Here is a 19,495-nt window from a genome sequence, read left to right as displayed (position 1 = left end):
TTGGCCCTGGTTTCTCCACTGGGGTTCCCAAGTTCCTGAAGATGTTCCAGTGGAAACATTCGTCCTTCCTCCAGGTCTCTTTTCGAACCCTCACTGTATACACTGCTGAAGTACTGAAGCATATGACTGCTGTAAATTAAACATCTGCTGAAAGACACAAAGGAAATAAGATATCAGCATCCCACAGTACATGTTTACATGACAGCAACTGGAAAAAATGTGTTCACACTGGTTTGTATGGGGACCTGCCAGTGATCTTTTATTCCCGGGGACCTCAATTTTTAATGCTGCGTCACACTGAAACTTTAATCCAGCAAAAGCAAGATTTTCAGCTTTTAACCAGCAGAAAATCAACCAGGACAAACACTCTGTATGCTTTACAAGCTCCTACAGTGTTCACCTGGAATCCTTGGGCCACTTCATGGTCTTTGAGGTCACAAGGTCACCCTTATAGTTTGCCCCATAACAGATCGTTCACAATAACAAGGAATCAGATCTTTTTCTGGCTCTCTCATAAAACACGCTGAAGCTCGGCAGCATGGTGGTGTAGAGGTGACAAACTCCGCTTTCATGCCGTATACATTTCAGCCATTAAGAAGCGCAGATGATGGTCCGAGCTCTTTAACCTGCCTTAAGGTTCAGGGAAATACGTCTAAAGCAGCAGCTCACACACCATGTCGAATTAAACATCTAAAGGAATAGTTTTTTCTGCAGCTTGTGGGCTGCTTGCTACAAAAACAAGATGTGAGGCTCTTTAATGTGATTATGTAGTTTTTGTAGTTTTTAAGATACTGTAAATTATTCTGTCTGGGGGAGTTTTATGAAATGTTAATTGTATTTATATAGATTGCAAATATATATATATATATATATATATATATATATATATATATATATATATATATATATATATATATATATATATGTATAAGATAAGATAAGATAAACCTTTATTCGTCCCACCGTGGGGAAATTTCTTTGTTACAGCAGTATGAAGAAAAATAAAAAATGCAAATATATAAAAAAATAAACAAATAAGACATACTATAATATTACAAGTATATACACAACACAATATATAAATACAGATATGGGGAAAGTACGTATTGCAGGTTGTATTGCACACAGGTGGTATTGCACGTATTTCAGGTGATATTGCACATATTGCAGGTAATATTGCACACAGTAGTATTATTAAATAGTAAAACAGTAAAAACAGTAACTATTACACCATTGAGCAGTAATAGCAGTGTGTATTTTGGTTAATGGTTCACTGGGAGCAGCTTTTATTGTACAGTCTAATAGCAGCAGGGAGAAAAGACCTTCTGTATCGCTCCTTTAGACACTTAGGATGTAACAGTCTGTCAATGAAGGAGCTGCTCAACGAGGTAACAGTTTCATACAGGGGGTGGGAGGCGTTCTGCAGCAATGATGATAGTTTTGCTACCATCCTCCTTTCTCCCACCTCCTGTACAGTGTCCAGGGGAATCCCCAGGACTGAGCTGGCCTTCCTGATCAGCTTGTCTAGTCTCTTCCTGTCTGCAGTAGAGATGCTGCTGCCCCAGCAGACCACACCATAGAATATGGCTGAGGCCACAACAGAGTCAAAAAAGGTCTTCAGTAGCTCTCCCTGCACTCCAAAAGACCTTAGTCTCCTCAGCAGAAAGAGTCTGTCTGTCCTTTCTTATAGATTGCCTCAGTGTTGTCTGTCCAGTCCAGTTTGTTGTTTAGGTGAACACCCAGGTATTTGTAAGAGTCCACTCTCACAATGTCCTTTCCCTGAATGTTTACCAATGGAAGTGATGGTGTGTTTGTGCCTACGGAAATCCACCACCAGTTCTTTATATCTTTATATCTATATATCTTATACCCTCCTTTATATCTATATATCTTTTTTTTTTTTTTTTAAGTTAAACATTATTATATATATTTTAAATTAAACATTAGCTCAAACATCACATAATAAAAAATATTGTCTAAAAAAATTTTATAAAAATGTTTTCTAATATTATACATCAAACACATACTTTATAATAATGGTTTCAGTATGAACCCATTGCACGTGTTATCGCCACAAAATACAGTCAATACACTAAAAAAACACAGTAATGTCCAAAATAATTATTTAAACATCTCAAAACGTGCCATAATTTAAGACAAAGCACATCTTTTAATAAAAAAAGAAAAAAGAAAAAAGAAACACCGTTTAGATTACACCCCCCCCCCTTTGTCATAAGAAATGGTTTAACCCGAATCGCCCCCCGCGCGGAAGTTGGAATGGGGAATGGTACTTCCTTAGCAACGGTTGCCGCGTTGTGGAGATTGTAAACAGATTTGTGAAGTTTGAGAAGTTCATTAGCAGCGGCAAAGTTGCAAACTGCAGTCATTTAAAGGTGTTTGTTTTTATTATTTTGTATTATTATTTATTGGTAAAAGTGGAGGATTTGTTATGGGTTGAAATGCGGATAAGTTTAGGTTTTTGGATTTACATGTTTAATTAAATAATTAAGTGTAAGTGTTATGCGGCTAATTGGAGACTTCAGGTGCCATTTTTAATGTAATTTCCTCTAAAAAGCTTTTCTTTGTTTTATTGTTTAAACACGTTTTGGTGAACCATTATATCTTAGTGTCAATGTGTCAAGTGTTAATAAACCTTTTAGCAGATACTTAAACACAATGCAGTCTGACTTTTCTCATGTGTGTTTCAAGCTGACTGTCAGGAAAATGGACTCAAAACCAGCTAGTGAAAATCTTCCAGGGTTCGGCAGTTTCCTGCCACACCCTCCTGATAACCCTAGGCCTGAAGAACACGGGGCAAATCCACTGCAGTCCCACAGGAGTAAACAGTCCCCTAGGAGGACATCAGCATCTACACCACATGTATGGGTAAAATCCATCCAACCATAAATCAATGTTTCCAAATACACCATGGTTCCTTGCTGAATGAATAATCCTCCTGTTTGACCTTTGACTTGGAAATGATTTGCTATATTTTAAAAACACTGCTTGTAATGTTCTCAGACAGAGAGGACAGAGATCTCATGATGGTTTTCTTCCACTGTAAAACATGATGTAACATAATAAACATTGTAAAATGTTTGGAAATATATATCACAAAACAGATCTCATCCCTACTGAACACCTTTGGGATGAATGTGAACACTGACTGCACCCCAGGTCTCCTCACCTACATCAGTACCTGCCTTTATTAACACTCTTGTGGCTGATGAACACAATTTCAATACAATTCATGTTTCTTTGTATTTCGCTTTTAACAATGAACATTAGCTCAAAGCAGGTTTACACAGAAAATGTGGTGAGGAAAATTGAAGATGTTCTTTATAAGTAAGTTTGTCTCTGATGAACGAGACGGTGGCGACTGTTGTGAAGAAAAAACTCCCCGAGACGGCATAAGGAAGAAACCTTGAGAGGAACCAGACTCAAGAGGGAACCCGTTCTCATCTGGGTTGCACCGAATGTCCATTTATTTCAGATATACGATGTTGCGGGGTGCAAGTGATGATGTTTAGAAGCGAAAAGAAGTCCTGAGTCAATGTAGCAGAATGTTGACATTAGCTACAGTCCAATCCGTCCTCAAAGCGCCTGTTCTTACTCCGTCATTTCACAAATGTCCTCAAACAGTCCAAAATCTAGTTTCCAGAAGGGTGGAGGGAAAATAGGAGCAAATTATGACTGAATGTGAAACATATTATTTAAAAAGTACATACCATATTTTGATCAGACATTGTGGAAGTATTGAAGAAATGTACTTTTTTGTTTTTTTTGCAAATTCTCTCCGCACTTGTTCCATGTTACATACTGGAAATTTGTATGCTTTTTCCTACAGCCTTTACTATATACTGAGAACCTACAGTTAACATAAGAATTATAAATAATCTATCTGACCTCCCCCAAGTAATTATTATTCCTTAATTTAATTTAATTTATTTTATTTTATTTTATTTTATTTTATTTTATTTAAATGTAATTTAATAAAAAAAAAAAAATTATTTTATTTTATTTTAAATTTTATTTTAATATTAATTTAATTTAATTTAATTTATTCTTTTGTTCTTGTTATTCTTTGCTCGTAGTATGGTACCTATTCTAGAAAAAAAAGGGGAATAACATTTTTCATTGTATTGCTCTTTATGTTACTGCACTAAAAATAAAGTCGAAGAAAAAAGAAATCACTTGTTTTACTCTCTGTGTGTTCTCTTGGACACACAGTTTTCCTGCCTGAATCCTAATTACTGTGCTGTTTGTAGTGTTGTACACAGGGCTCAGGGACCCAGCAGAGTTTGCTGTGGCAGGTCGGCTCTGACACGACCCAAAAAGGTGAAAGTCTTCAAATTCTCATTATATTTTAATATATAAATTACACTCGAAATGGGACGTTCGCTCTCTTAGTATTGCACTGGAGCTATGAGTATTATGTAACAGAAATAGAAGTCTATCTTACAAAAAAACACAGTCAAACTGCACAAACCAGACTTCAGTGTGTAGTTGATTGGATTGAATCAGCTTAAACCCATTCATGATATGCAGATGTTAAAAGTGTTCCACTGTCGTTTAAAGGCAAACAGATGAAGATTAGATTTATTGACGAAAAAACCTTTTGGGTCGGATTGATTCCTGGCTGACTTGTTACTCCATTTTTTACATCACCTGACTTTCTTACTTCTGCTATACCAGAGATTTTGGACCCTGCTGACCTGTTCAGTATCATTCAGAAGGACAGACATGGACCAACCACTCAGACCCGGCAGCAGACAGACTTTCCCTCAGGAGCCTACATGCCTAAAGTACAGATGCCCTACATTTGCTCCCGCGGGCGGTGGCCTCGCAAGCTCGAGATCGAGAAGTGAGAAGAAATAGCAATGATTTAGCCCGACTATGACTTTTTATTATTATGGTTATTAAGGATTTTGATTTGAGACATGCAATGTAGTAGGATGATTTGAAATAAGATGAATACTGAGTAGAGGGTTCTGTAACGGGTGAAATTTTCAGGGTTTATACTGGTTGTATCTGACTGTTAAAGTTAGCGCAGATCTACTGAATCCATACACCAGGTACAATGCTTCAAAAAAGACTTCACCTCAGGTTTCCTCATTAGTGATGGGTCATTCATGAACGGTTCGTTCATTTTGACTCAGACTCAGAAGTGCGAGTCGTCTAAAAGAGTAATTTGTTCATTTTGGACTGGACGCGCATGAGCAAAGCGTCGCAAAATCTCTGTAGGTTATGTACAGGGAACAGAATCGAGTAGTTTAACTCTCGACTCTTCTGGTCCGAGTCATTCTTTCATTTATCACGTGACTCTCATATGCAGTTTTATATATATATATATATATTATTGGAACTATAGTCAAAGTTTGTGTATATACAGTAAACGTGTTGGGGATCCGCTTATTGAAAATGTAACAATTTTTTCAGATCAACGGAACGGAAAGAACTTTACCTACCTGACCTTACTAATGCTCACAGCTACGCTCAGAAATCTAGTGGGAAGCCTCCAGTTTATTTTTTAACAGCAAAAGAAGGAATAAAACTGAAAAACAATTGTGTGTAATGGACAGATGTTATGGCCAAAAACATTTGACCATATTTTAAATGTTGGTTGTTGTTTTTTTTTTTTACATTTTGTACAAAATGGTTTTCACATTACACATTGTACCTGGCACCTAAATTCAAAATTAATTAAAGGGGTAACAATACTGTTCTCTTTGGTAAACTTCAAAATGTCATAGTTACTCACTAATAAGAGAAAAGCAGTGAAAGTCTCGAGGGTGCTCTTCAAGAATGATCTAAAATAAGTCACACCACTGCTTTAAACAAGCTGTCCTTATTAATTTTTTTTTATGTAGGCAGAGACGCGAGTATCTAATGTTAGACATCGCCCAGCTTCTGGCTGACCTCGGCATTGATTCCAGTCAGCTGGTACCCCGAACCACGAGCAGTGAGGATCAACCAGAGAGCCCACCTGCTGATAACTACCTGCCGCTGGAGGTAAAACTGTTAGTGGTGTCTCTCTGTGTTTCTACAGTTTAAGGATTAGTTTTTATGTAATTCACTTGACTTTTCAGATATTTGATAATGAGGAGTTTGACTGCTACACACCTGAGGACTGGCTTGCTCTTGGCTGTGAACCTGGCTCTAGTGACCAAAAACCTGTTCCTGCTATAGCTTTTCTGCTGACTGGTAAAAGTATAAATACTTATATTAAAGTATATCAAAGGAGAGTTTCTTTCTCTCCATCTCTCACGCTCTCTTTCTCTTTGTGATCTCTTAGAGGATGGTGGAGAGGAACAGAGGGACAGCACTCCAGAATATGCATGGCAGTCTGTCGGGGTTCTAGATTACAGCCCAGAGAAGAAGCAGTACATGGTCCAGAAAGCTGATCAGTATGACCGTGTGATAAACAGCGAGGGCAAACCTGTAGTGGGTGGAGCACAAAGAAACAAAGGCAGGTGCCCAAGAATCTAACTTATACACTACGATCTAGTAGAACTAATTAAATATAGCGACATTTGCCTTTACTTGACATTTAAAGGTACGGTTAACATTATTTGGCATTATGACATATAAACAAATAAAATGGAGCTTAAACATGCCAAGCAGGCATATGAGGTGGTATCAGAAAGTTTCGAGACTGGCTCTGTATACATGCAAGTACTTTATTTATCTGCGTTTACACCCTATCACCTTCAAAATAGTCCCCTTGCACAGCAAGTCAGTTCTCCCAGCGTTCCTGTCACTTTTGGAATGTGTCCTGGAAGTCTTCATTCCGAAGCACCTTCTGCGATTTGCGCCGGATCTTTAGATCTTTAAACGTCTTCGGGAAGAGGGCGAAATCCGGGGGTGTGGAGGTGAGATCATGTTCCTGGCGTGAAACTCACGTGTGAGGAAAGCTGATTGACTGAGTGTTCTAACTTGCTGTCCATGATAATATCGCAGATGTGGTCAAAATAGCTCCAGTTGAACAGCTCCTGATGTACACAGGACGATGTCTTTTGCCACACTGACTTATGAAGATCGGTGCTACCTGTGACTGTGCGTGCCGCCTTGTGCGGCCATCTGTTGGCGTGTTACAAAACTAGTCTCGAACCACATCGTATGTAAGCAATTTTAAAGGTATGAACATGCACACAAATGATCTGACTATACCTCTTTATGTCTCTTTGTTCCCCATTTCAGGTCCTCTCAAGTCAAATCAGTACTGGGTTCCACGTATCCGGTTGCAGTTCTGCGCAGAGGACCCGCGTATCTTTGCTCAGAGGGTCCAGTTCGCCTGCAGAGCCAGACAGAAAACCGAGGCTCTGCTGCTCTACCATCTTTCTGTAGACTGCATGCCAGTCCTTGATGGTAGCCTCACTCTGCAATCCTCCATCCTCCAGCACATCAAATCCTTCACCCTCAGCACGCCAGGACTCCGTTTACCTCTGTAAGGAAATAAATGATAGTACAGCTCCAGTAGAAAGTATTTCAGTATTATGAACATTTGACAAATTTTTGTTGATTCATAAAGCTCTATGCTCCTGAGTTTTGTACCCACAGAGCCCAACCCTGGCACGCTGGGTTAAAAAAACTGTATAATAATATTAACGCTTGTTCTAATTATATATTAACGTTGGTTACACAGCGATCTTGTGCTTTATATACAAATGTGTGGTCTGTTTCAGTTAATATAATGCGTGTGTTTTTCTGCATGAAACAGTCTGCAGACCCACATGGAGTGTCTAGAGAAAGAGGTTCACCTGGAGTATACTCGCACCATTAACCGGATGACCTTCAATAAGCTTGTTCAGGCCAACCCCGAAGAGTTCACCGACATTACACTGCCTGAGGAAGAGCCAGATAGAGTAGCCAACAAAGGTCTGTGTGTGTGTGTGTGTGTGTGTGTGTGTGTGTGTGTGTGTGTGTGTGTGTGTGTGTGTGTGTGTGTGTGTGTTTTATGGACACTTAGACATGTATCTATAGGCATTGTCTCTCTCTTGTGGAACACTGATGGCACGTTCTTGTCCACGTTTAGGTTCTGTGTCTGTACCCGAATACCCATTTGAGATGAACCGTGACAAGTTCACCTTTAGATCCCTGCTCACTAAGCCAGAAGTGATCTCTGCTTTGACTTACACTAGAGTTGAGTGTAACAGGGTGGAAGCCATGAGCCTCTTTCATGTCACCTTTAGCAAGCCTCTACGCCTGGAAGAGTTTGAGCTGACACAGTCACAGCTGCACACCCAGGTAACACTACACATAGATACATATTTACACTGAAATGCAAAGACCACAGTCTCCATGCTCCATGATTTAGATATGTATATTAGGACTGTCGATCGATTCAAATATTTAATCGTGCAACTTTCGCACATTTGCATCTGTACTAAATGTACCGTAAATTAATGCTCTGTGTCTGAACCAAAGAAATCAAAGTAAACTATCTGTACCATATTGAACTGCAGACCATCATATTTTTCTATTGCTTCGTATTGCATTGTGTTTAATCGAATCAAATCAAATCGAAATCGGAACGCACTTCATCGTAATAGCGGTGAATCGTAATTGCATTGGTCACTGCTTCATATGCATATTAATGTGCATATATATATATATATATATATATATATATATATATATATATATATATATATATATATATATATATATATTTATACCTTTACATTCTTTTCACTGTCTTGACGTCTCACCCTTCAGCTGCAGCTTTTCCTGCACGAGACCTGGGTCTCCGATCTGTGTCACGGGATCGACTCCAGCCTTCGTGATGCCGGGCCTGGCTGGTACAACCTAAACGAGTCATGCTGGCAGATGTACTGCATGTCTAAACTGTGTCACTTGATGACGCAGATACGCTACAGGCTGCAGGACTGCTTGCGATTCTTGGTGCAGGACTCGCTCAGCAGCCTGGCTCAAGTGCTCTTGGACGCCTGCCACAGTGTGCTAAACTGCCCCGAAGACCTCACCTGGGGTGCTGACCTCATCCACAGTCCCTACAAGTGAGACAGTGTGCTTTTAGCCTACAGATTAGTGTTGCATGTTAAAGAACATGTGCTAAAATGAGAGGGAGAAGTTGACAGAAAGACTTTGTACCTCTAGAGATTTCTTTTAAATTTAAGAATGCTGCTGAAGATACATTGTCAGCCAGATGTTCCACATTTAATCAGAGTAGTGAAGTGAGAGTAGAAAAGGAACATGAATTAGTAGAGCAGAAACACCTATTAAACCTAGAATACCTTGATATATAAAATGATATTCTTGACTTTGTTTCTTTACAGACCAAAGAAGAACCCTTTGTTCCATGTGGACCTGATCCTTGACCAGACCGGGGTCCATTACAGCACGCCACTAGAAAACTTTGAGACATCCATCATCAGTTTATTAGACAAAGGCATCCTCTGCACTCATAAGCTTCCTCAGCTAGACAAGGTCTCCCACACATCACTGATCAATTGTCAGTGCCATAGACTGCATCACTGATGTAACTCCATAAACGCATCTCTGACGTTCTCTGTCTCTCTCTCTGTCCGTCTTAGTTCATCATGAAGAACTTGTTTATCACTGGTGTTCCACTGTTGGAGTCAGTGTGTCTGTGGGAGCCAGCAGTGAATGAGCTGAGAGAAAGAGTGAGAAATGCCCTGCGCCAGGCCGTCGTTCCTCTGCAAGCCTACGCCCGTGAATACGAATGTCACCTCGAGCTTCAAAACTCTGACATCAACACCTTTCTAACGTACACCTCAGTTTAAATCACACCACGACTGCTTATTCCTTTATTAGACTTGAACTAGAAGTCTAAAAGTTGATATTAATATGTGGCTTATTACGTTCAACATGCATGAAATTACGCAGCATGTTAATACTGCTTACATCTGCGTGTGTGTTTGCTAGACTTCACAGTCAGGAGAACTGCACTCCTCTGGAGATGAAGGAAGAGGTCCTGAGGCATCTTAAGGAGAAAGAGATTTTGGAACGCTCCCTCCCGTCCACCATCGTGATCGGGCCGTTCATGGTTTACGTACAGGGCGTGAGAAAGAGCCTCTCTAAGAAACGTTGTGCTTTAGCCAACGCCGTTATCGGGCGCTTTGCTCTCAGGCTTCGCAACCTACTTGAGGAGGCACGTTTCACAATACCGCACTATACATGTTCACAGTTTCACTTCGGGAGGTCTGTAGTTTTAAATGGTGCCCTGGTGAACCAAAGGCTGCTTTGCAGGAAAAACCTTTTTATTTATTATTGTGTGCTTTCAGGCGTGTGAAGAGTGTAAGAAGATCACCAGGAAGCTGGATGAGAAGCCAAGCAACATTGAGGAGCTGGTAGAGCAGAGAGACTGGATAAAGCAGATCCCAGATCAGTTAAAATCCTATGAGGTAGAAGGCACACAGCACTAAGTAAACTGGACACTTAGTATATATTCAACTGATCATGATGACAGTTGTAGTGTTGATTTCTTGTCTCTAATGCTGAAATTCATTGACAGCAATTCCTGTCCAAACTCTTGGCTGACTATGAGGTGATAGATGAGTTCTTCTACAATCTCCCCGATGAGGATTTTAACGGAAAGTAAGTAGTAGTTTAGATTTACTTAGGCTTAAGCATTGGATTTTCTTTTTATACCGATGCTAATGATGCTAATGTTTTTGGCATATGCAGATGGACAGCAATGGCCTGGCCACACAAGATCCTCAGTCAGATTGAAACTGTGCACCAACAGCATAAAGAGGATGAGGAGCGCTTCCAAAAGATCCAGCTTGTTGACCAGAGCAATTTCCAGGAGCATCTGGACTCTCTAGAGGTCAAAGATGTGTTTTTCTGTACCCATGATCTAGAGAAAAGGCTCTTCCAGAGTTACTTTGTTAAAGTCTGCATGTGTGTGTGTGTGTTTTAGGTGATGGTCGCAGGCTTTTCTACCTCATTAGACATCAGCCAGGCCCATGAATTGGCAAATGATGTGCGTCGGGTTTCAAAGCAGCTGAAGGAGTGTCAGTCCATGGCTCAGGTTTACAACAACCGTGAACGTCTATTTGGCCTCCCCCTCACTAACGTACGCTTCTGCACACGCATCATGAGTACACCAGATTAGAATAGTTCAATTCCAGAACACTTTTTAGTAAACATTGCTAGCTTATAACTCCAGAAATCCAATGTTTGCCAAGAAATGTGTGTAATCTACATTCATGTATTATCTGTGGACCAGTATGACAGGTTGCAAAAGCTCAGTCGAGACTTCCAGCCTTTCCGTGACCTCTGGACGACTACGTCTGACTGGCAGCGTTGGCATGAGAGCTGGCTAAATGATCCGCTGACAAATATCGACCCAGAACAGCTGGAGCGCAATGTCAGCGATTCCTTTAAAACCATTCACAAGTGTGTCAAAATGTTCAAAGACATACCATGTAAGTCAAGCATTTATCCATCTACCACATACTTCGAAGAAGAGCTATTTCTCTTTGTTTTTAATATACATTTTCTTGTCACAGCCTGTCAGGATGTCGCTTCCTTTGTCCGTGGCATGATTGAGCAGTTCCAACCTAACATCCCCTTGATCCAGGGCATGAGGAACCCAGGCATGCGCAGTCGCCACTGGACCCTGCTGTCCGAACGACTCAACATGGACGTGATGCCCAAACCGAACCTAACGTTCTCCAAATGCCTGGAGCTCGGATTGTTTCAGCATGTAGAAGAGATTTCACAAATTGCAGAGGTGGCTGGCAAAGAATACGCCATAGAACAGGTACAGAAAAAGCGTTATATAATTTATATCGTAGAGAGACGTTTGGACCGTTGTGTCTACAATGAAACAAACAACCAAACAAACATCGCTAAATCCCCACAGGTTTAGTACAAGTAACAGAATTGAGTCGTTCAATTCTCGACTCTTCCAGTCTGAGTCGTTTGTTCTTTTTTTCACGTGACTCCTATACACTCTATTCAGTGCATTACACAGGAAACAGACTTGATTAGTTCACCTCTGGCATGAGTCGTTGGTTATTTTGTCAAATGACTCCCAAAAACGCTATGAAGGTGAGTAACGGATTAAAGGAACGAAATGAACCAAATGACTCAAAAAAGAATCGATAATTTTGATGAACGAGATTCAAGGAACCAAGTCATTGAAATGATCTGATTTTCCAATCAATATGTTCCAATACCTTGTCATTTCTATGAAAATAGAAAGCACAACACCTTATGTCCTGCAGAATCCCTGCATGAAAGGGTGCAGCAACATCTCCTTGCAGAAACTATAGACATGGTTATTTGTTTTTCTTTGCCAAGAAAATATCTTTAATCCATTTATTATTAGAGTTAGATTCCTTATTTTTATTAATCAACACCTTCAGAGCTACAAATTTAACAGTACAATTGTATGTCCATCATTTCATTTCATTTCACACATGGTGTGTGTGTGTGTGTGTGTGTGTGTGATTAGGCTCTGGATAAGATGATGAGTGAGTGGTCATCGATTACGTTTGAGATCTTGCCGTATAAGGAAACGGGCACCTATATCATGAAGAGTCCCGACGAGGCATCCCAGCTACTGGACGACCACATCGTGATGACCCAGAGCATGTCCTTCTCACCCTACAAGAAGACGTTTGAGGAGCGAATCAGCACTTGGGAGAGTAAGCTGAGGATGACTCAGGTATAACCAAAATGTTTAACATCACCCCAAATTTTAATTCTAATTCACCCCCAAATTCGAATCCTCAATCTCACCTCACCACATTTTCAATTCACTCTTGTTGGCAGGATGTGCTGGAGGAGTGGCTGACCTGCCAGCGTTCCTGGCTCTACCTGGAGCCCATCTTTAGCTCCGAAGACATCAACCGACAGCTGCCCCTTGAGGCGAAGAGATACCAGACCATGGAGCGCACCTGGAGGAAAGTGATGGAGACTGCGCACAATAACCGACAAGTAATCACGCTCTCTCCGGCAGCTTCCATTTAGATTGAATATACCTGTGTGCATTTTTTAGAGAAAGTCTTTTTCAATGTGTGTGTTTTAGATATTTGTCTGGGTATGTTTTTAACTGTGCATAAATATATGGTATGTAGCTATAGCTGTGGGTAAGAGGATTTAATTCTGTGTGTGTGTGTGTGTGTGTGTGATATCTGATATGCAGGTAATTAAGGTTTGCCCGGAGCAGACTTTGCTGAATAATCTGAGAAACTGCAACACGTTGCTGGAGCAGGTGCAGAAAGGGCTGAGTGAATATCTGGAGACCAAACGAGGGGCTTTTCCCAGGTCAGCAATCCAATAACTGTTACTTTAACTGTACAATAACTGAGAAAACACTGATGTATATGATGCTGTAAGAAAACAATCATTTGCAGGGTGGCATGAAGTTAGTTTCTGTTACTGCTTATGAATATAGTATAGCTATATACAGTTGTTTCATCAATAATGTCTTCCTAAGTTAATAAGGCTAAAAAACGATTGTGATTATAAATGATATTCTACAATATTATTTATTTTCATTTAGTTTGGGCCGACCTGCTCTAATATTTCTGCTTCCTGGATTTCAGATTCTACTTTTTGTCTGACGACGAGCTGTTAGAGATTCTTTCTCAGACCAAAGACCCGACAGCAGTGCAGCCCCATCTACGCAAATGCTTCGAGAACGTTGCACGGGTCAGTGCGCCACACATACACACAATTTCAATGTTGTTAAATCGACTCTATCACAGTTGTTTTTATTTCGCAATGCCGTTTTGTGTAATGTACAGCTTCAGTTCCAACCCGACCTGCAAATCACACACATGTACTCCGGAGAGGGCGAGGAAGTCCAGCTGTTTTTGCCTGTGTGGCCTACTGGGAATGTGGAGGACTGGCTTTGCGAGGTGGAGAAGTCCATGAAGCTGAGTCTGCGTGATAACATTGAGCGTTCCCTCAAGGTTTATCCAGAGGTCAGTCTGTCAGTGAATGGACAGAGTTCTTGTTATTAGTAAATTATTATATAAATTTGTGCATTGACCTTTTTTGCTTTGACTAGGAACCCCGAACTAAGTGGGTGCTGTCGTGGCCAGGGCAGGTGGTGATTGCTGGATGTCAGACTTTCTGGACTGCAGAAGTTTCAGAGTCTCTGGAGAAGGGTGACCTTGCCAGGCGCTTGTATCCTCAGCTTCAAACACAGGTGTGATGAGAGTCCAGTTCTTAGTATTATTAAGGTGTTTTTAATGAAGTATGTACATAAGCTTACGCTGATGGTTGTTTGTGTACGTGTGTTTTTATATGTCTAGCTGGGAGACTTGGTGCAGCTCGTGCGAGGCCGACTGTCTAGAATGCAGAGGGCTATTCTCTCGGCTCTCATCGTGATCGAGGTACACGCTAAAGAGGTGGCTGCCAAACTGGTGGACGAAGCAGTGGCCAACGTCAATGACTTTGAGTGGATCAGTCAACTCAGGTCAGAAGATTTCCAAACATAGTGGATTTTACTGGTGGAAATGTTGCTTATTAGGATTGATGGCAATAATACAAGTAACACACCATTTATGTGTTGGTAGATATTACTGGTTGAAAGATGACCTCTACATCAGGGCAGTAAATGCAGAATTCCTTTACGGTTATGAGTATCTCGGTAACTCTGGGCGACTTGTCATAACACCTCTGACTGACAGGTAGTAGAAGTAGAAGATCCATATGGCAGACACACACCAGAAGTGGTTTTTGTTTCTAATTATACGTCCTGCTTGTTTATCTCACCCAGGTGTTACCTTACCCTGACTGGTGCGCTGCACCTGAAGTTCGGAGGTGCTCCAGCGGGTCCAGCTGGCACGGGTAAAACCGAAACCACTAAAGACCTTGGTAAAGCGCTGGCCATCCAGACTGTTGTCTTCAACTGCTCCGATCAGCTAGACTTCCTCGCTATGGGAAAGTTTCTCAAGGGTCTGGCCAGGTTAGACACACATACTGTGTTTAAAATGCTGGTCAAATTTGCATTATATGTGGTTTACTGTGTGCCTGTTTGTTTACAGCTCTGGAGCCTGGGCATGCTTCGATGAATTCAATCGAATCGATGTAGAGGTGCTTTCGGTGGTGGCTCAACAGATTACCACCATCCAGAAGGCCCAGCAGCAGAGAGTGAGTAAAAAAGCACTATCAGCTTTTAAGGTTAGAATCAGATATTCATCTAAACTGTGTGTGTGTGTGTGTGTGTTTAGGTGGAGACATTTGTGTTTGAAGGAACAGAAATCCCACTGGTCCCCTCCTGTGCTGTCTTTATTACAATGAACCCAGGCTACGCCGGCCGAACTGAACTGCCTGACAACTTAAAGGTCCATGTCTTATACCGTTTTTACTCAAAATTCAATAATCACCTCCATGCTACAGTTTACCATTTTACGGTTAAAGTTAAAAATGATATGTACTGTCCTGCAGGCTCTGTTTCGTCCCGTTGCCATGATGGTCCCAGACTACGCCATGATTGCTGAGATCTCTCTGTACTCCTTTGGATTTAGTGATGCAAAAGTTCTCTCCAAAAAGATCACCAGCACCTTCAAGCTATCCTCTGAACAACTCAGTTCTCAGGTCTCATCCTCTATATGCATGCATAAAGTGTAAATGTTGTGGGTTGTTTTTGGTTTTTTTGTATATGAAATGTGTTTTTGTTGTGTCTTCTGCAGGATCACTATGACTTTGGTATGAGAGCGGTGAAAACCGTGATCTCTGCTGCAGGAAACCTGAAACGAGAGAACCCTGAAATGGATGAGGTCAGAATTGTTTTACATTTATCTTATAAAAATATACAATCAACCCATTAAATCTTTCTGGCTACATCTGTAAAGTCAGTTTTCTTCTATGGAAAAGTTCATACAAACAGAAGTAACATCCACCTACTTCTCCTGCAGGAGCTGATTTGCCTGCGTGCTATCAGAGACGTCAACGTACCCAAGTTCCTGCAGGATGACCTCAAGCTGTTCAACGGCATTGTTTCTGATCTCTTCCCAAAGATCCGAGAGGAGCCCATCAACTACGGGACGCTGGAGGACTCTATACGTAACGTCTGCAGGAACAAGTGCCTGAAAGACGTGGATGGTGAGACTTTTGGGTTCGGAAATTGGTTTAACTGACAGATAAAATATAAATTCTACCGGATTATCTTTTTTTTCCCAGGTTACATCACAAAGATTATTCAGCTGTATGAGACCACCGTGGTGAGACATGGCTTGATGCTGGTTGGACCGTGCGGCTCGGGCAAAACTAAGGTGACTCCAGTTACTTCTAATATACGTTTGAAGCTGTGGTGTTGATTTCGAGCGATTTGGCCTCTGGAGACAAACAGATATTCATAGGTTTTCCCAACTATCACTATAGAAACAAGGTCCTGGATTACATTTCCTTGAAACTATAACACAGGAGAATATATTCTTACATCGTCACAAAACCAACGAGTTTACATTTTCTTTAATCATAAAATGTAAAAAGAAAAAGAAAAAAAAGAAAATTATATATATATAGTGTTAAAAGTTTTACCAGAAGTTTTTATTCCTAAAAGACTAAAATGATGGAAAGAAAACTATTCCTCCATCTCCTGCCTGAGCATGTCAGGCCAAACAATAAAAAAAAACAAAAACAAAAAAAAACAGAAATGTCAGCACTGCATGCAGAATTCTTTTAGAATCACAATATCTTTCCACAAAGACTTTACTATTAACTCCTCCTTCATCTCAGAGGTCATCAAACCATGCTTTTTTGCTTGCATCTATTAGTGCTACGAGGTTCTGGGTGCGGCCATGACGGCTCTGCAGGGTCAGCCGTCGGTCAGTGGTGGAGTGTACCAGCCTGTTCAGACGTACGTCCTCAACCCAAAGTCCATCACCATGGGGCAGCTGTATGGAGAGTTCGACCTGCTTACGCACGAGTGGTAAGTCTTTAATGGACATGCCGACTTTCTTGATGAACATGAAAGCGAGTGAAGAATAAAGTATAGAATTTAAGTCTGATATGTGAAACAGCTAACAAGTTCCTCCTGTCGAACTCAGGACGGATGGCATCCTGTCTTCGCTGATCCGCACCGGAGCGGTCGCGATGGATGAGGAGAAGAAGTGGTACATGTTTGACGGGCCGGTGGATGCTGTTTGGATCGAGAACATGAACACCGTGCTCGATGACAATAAGAAGCTGTGTTTAAGCTCGGGGGAGATTATTAAACTTACAGATGTGAGTTCATTCACTTTTTTTTTAGCAGATTTACTAGTCTCTTCTATTTCCACTTCAGCTGTGGATTTGACCTGTTTATATATGTATAAGTGATAAGAGTCAAGCACTGTGATGTTTCTTAGTTTCTCAGTAGATAAATATTATCCTGTCCTCCCTTTGTGTCCAGGTGATGACTCTGATGTTCGAGGTGCAGGACCTGGCCGTGGCCTCCCCCGCCACAGTGTCCCGCTGCGGGATGGTGTATTTAGAACCCAGTATCCTGGGACTGTCACCATTCACCGAATGCTGGTTACGAAACATCCCTAAGCCTCTACAAAAACACGCCCAGCAGCTCGACTCTCTCTTCACACGATTCCTGCAGGTCAGAAATATACTCTCATTTCTCATGTACAGAGCAGATAAATTATACATCCGTGTTTACGGAATAAATGTAGGCAGGGAAAAGCTCTTGCAAAGCAGTATATAAATAAGTATATGAGGTATATATGTATTGTATATATTTTCCCAAAGGATTCTATCACGTTTGTGAGGAAGTCAGTGACTGAAGTGATTAGTTCGATGGACAGCAACCTGACGTGCTCTTTACTCAAACTGCTGGACTGCTTCTTCCAACCATTCGCCCCACGAGAGGTGCGTTGGCAGCATTTTGGTTTTGATACACAGCGTACACGAGCATTTTGAACATTTTACTCTTTATGTGGGTGTGTGTGTAGGGAAAGAGGCTTCCTCCTCAGGTGGGCCGTGTCGGTGAGCTGATTGAGCCGTGGTTTATTTTTTCTCTGGTATGGAGCGTGGGCGCCACAGGAGATGCTGCTAGCTGCCAACGCTTCAGCGCCTGGCTAAGAGACAAGATGACACAGGAAAAAGTGCTTAATCTTAAAAATTCTTGCTTGACATATTAACTGTTAAATCGAATGAAGTACAGTGAGACTTCGAGTGTCATTTTAGTGCAATATTTGTACAAAATTTTGTGCACTAGTCATTATGTACTAAATTTGACTGCATATATTTATTTAAAAAACGCAGAGTGGATAGCAGCTGTTTAAACTGTTTGTTTTTTGTAGATTCAGTTGTGCTTCCCAGACGAAGGACTGGTGTATGATTATCGACTGGATGACGCAGGCATCAGTCTTTTGGAGGAAGATGATGAAGATGCCAAAAGAAGGGAGGTGAGGAGGCTCTCTATATACTCGGAAACATTCAGACTTTACATGCAGGAATGAAATTTGGACTGCTGATGCTTAACTATTTTCACTATTCATGAAATAATTCACTGCATTGTTTCTGAAATCTTGCCAGGTGCAATGGGTCAACTGGATGGAGTACGCCAGCAATGTTGTCATCACCCCAGAAACGAGCTACGCGGACATCATCGTGCCCACCCCAGACACAGTGCGCATGTCCTTCTTGTTAGACATGCTTCTGTCCAATAAGAAGCCAGTATGTGGAATTCTTTCATATAAATCAAAAGATGGATGTAGATTTGTTTATTTGTAATGTGGTGTATTAGCATGGCATGTGTCCTTGTTAATATGAGATAGAAAAAGTTTTTTTTTATAGGTGCTGTGTGTCGGTCCGACTGGCACGGGCAAAACCCTGACCGTGTCTGATAAGCTGCTGAAGAACATGCCGTCTGAATACATCACACATTTTCTCATGTTCTCTGCCCGCACCTCCGCCAACCAGACACAGGACTACATCGACAGCAAACTAGACAAGAGGTCTGCTCAACCTTAGCAAAGGAACCAGATATAAAGCATTCATGAAAGTTATATGTGATCGGTTTAATTCAATACCCAGCATGTTTTTGTCATGTTTTGTATGAAACATTGTCAACTGTTATGCTTGTGTGTACTAGGAGGAAAGGTGTTTTCGGTCCGCCGCTGGGAAAATACTTCATCTTCTTTATAGATGACCTTAACATGCCCATGCTGGAGACGTACGGTGCCCAGCCGCCCATCGAGCTCCTGCGCCAGTGGATGGACCATGGGGGCTGGTATGACCGAAAGCAGATAGGTGAGCAGATTGCTCAAAAATTCATAAACACACAGGGACACCCATCTTGTGTATCTACACAGGCTTTCTTATAACATGAGTACATTATGTTTACCAGGAACATTCAAGCAGTTGGTAGACATAAATTTTGCATGTGCCATGGGTCCTCCTGGTGGAGGCAGGAACCCGATCACCCAACGCTTCACACGCCACTTCAACTACCTCTCGTTCACTGAGATGGAGGACTCCAGCAAGAAAAAGATCTTCACCACTATTCTGGGCAGCTGGATGGGTGAGTTGAGCAGTATACGGTATATATATATGT

At 41.2% G+C, this 19,495-nt stretch overlaps 1 protein-coding gene across 2 annotated transcripts in view; it reads left to right on the top strand.

The window, feature by feature from the left end:
• The first annotated feature begins 326 nt into the window (after window positions 1-326).
• dnah1 (dynein, axonemal, heavy chain 1) overlaps window positions 327-19,495 on the top strand; it is a 35,639-nt gene continuing 16,470 nt past the window's right edge. Inside the window, exons 1-45 of one of the 2 annotated variants that reach the window (XM_083533776.1) lie at window positions 327-744; window positions 2,710-2,886; window positions 4,269-4,338; window positions 4,696-4,864; window positions 5,871-6,012; window positions 6,090-6,204; window positions 6,296-6,469; window positions 7,201-7,447; window positions 7,721-7,878; window positions 8,036-8,247; window positions 8,719-9,017; window positions 9,297-9,447; window positions 9,555-9,748; window positions 9,907-10,132; window positions 10,266-10,385; window positions 10,496-10,578; window positions 10,669-10,810; window positions 10,904-11,059; window positions 11,213-11,411; window positions 11,496-11,749; window positions 12,446-12,658; window positions 12,766-12,930; window positions 13,139-13,260; window positions 13,542-13,647; window positions 13,743-13,922; window positions 14,009-14,149; window positions 14,256-14,419; window positions 14,520-14,633; window positions 14,723-14,911; window positions 14,991-15,096; window positions 15,177-15,290; window positions 15,394-15,543; window positions 15,639-15,725; window positions 15,864-16,050; window positions 16,129-16,220; window positions 16,725-16,879; window positions 16,998-17,175; window positions 17,342-17,536; window positions 17,686-17,805; window positions 17,889-18,041; window positions 18,240-18,344; window positions 18,475-18,615; window positions 18,736-18,896; window positions 19,034-19,191; window positions 19,289-19,462. In XM_083533776.1, coding sequence (XP_083389902.1) covers window positions 2,725-2,886; window positions 4,269-4,338; window positions 4,696-4,864; window positions 5,871-6,012; window positions 6,090-6,204; window positions 6,296-6,469; window positions 7,201-7,447; window positions 7,721-7,878; window positions 8,036-8,247; window positions 8,719-9,017; window positions 9,297-9,447; window positions 9,555-9,748; window positions 9,907-10,132; window positions 10,266-10,385; window positions 10,496-10,578; window positions 10,669-10,810; window positions 10,904-11,059; window positions 11,213-11,411; window positions 11,496-11,749; window positions 12,446-12,658; window positions 12,766-12,930; window positions 13,139-13,260; window positions 13,542-13,647; window positions 13,743-13,922; window positions 14,009-14,149; window positions 14,256-14,419; window positions 14,520-14,633; window positions 14,723-14,911; window positions 14,991-15,096; window positions 15,177-15,290; window positions 15,394-15,543; window positions 15,639-15,725; window positions 15,864-16,050; window positions 16,129-16,220; window positions 16,725-16,879; window positions 16,998-17,175; window positions 17,342-17,536; window positions 17,686-17,805; window positions 17,889-18,041; window positions 18,240-18,344; window positions 18,475-18,615; window positions 18,736-18,896; window positions 19,034-19,191; window positions 19,289-19,462 — 6,943 coding nt within the window. In that variant the 5' untranslated portion in view covers window positions 327-744; window positions 2,710-2,724. Of the gene's footprint in view, window positions 745-1,996; window positions 2,394-2,709; window positions 2,887-4,268; window positions 4,339-4,695; window positions 4,865-5,870; window positions 6,013-6,089; window positions 6,205-6,295; window positions 6,470-7,200; window positions 7,448-7,720; window positions 7,879-8,035; window positions 8,248-8,718; window positions 9,018-9,296; window positions 9,448-9,554; window positions 9,749-9,906; window positions 10,133-10,265; window positions 10,386-10,495; window positions 10,579-10,668; window positions 10,811-10,903; window positions 11,060-11,212; window positions 11,412-11,495; window positions 11,750-12,445; window positions 12,659-12,765; window positions 12,931-13,138; window positions 13,261-13,541; window positions 13,648-13,742; window positions 13,923-14,008; window positions 14,150-14,255; window positions 14,420-14,519; window positions 14,634-14,722; window positions 14,912-14,990; window positions 15,097-15,176; window positions 15,291-15,393; window positions 15,544-15,638; window positions 15,726-15,863; window positions 16,051-16,128; window positions 16,221-16,724; window positions 16,880-16,997; window positions 17,176-17,341; window positions 17,537-17,685; window positions 17,806-17,888; window positions 18,042-18,239; window positions 18,345-18,474; window positions 18,616-18,735; window positions 18,897-19,033; window positions 19,192-19,288; window positions 19,463-19,495 lie in introns of those variants that run through there. The other variant, XM_083533777.1, reaches the window with a different exon arrangement.

This window comes from Silurus aristotelis (genome assembly GCF_946808225.1).
Source record: "Silurus aristotelis genome assembly, chromosome: 28".
Classification (NCBI taxonomy): Eukaryota; Metazoa; Chordata; class Actinopteri; order Siluriformes; family Siluridae; genus Silurus; species Silurus aristotelis.
This window is presented reverse-complemented; position numbering and strand designations above follow the sequence as displayed.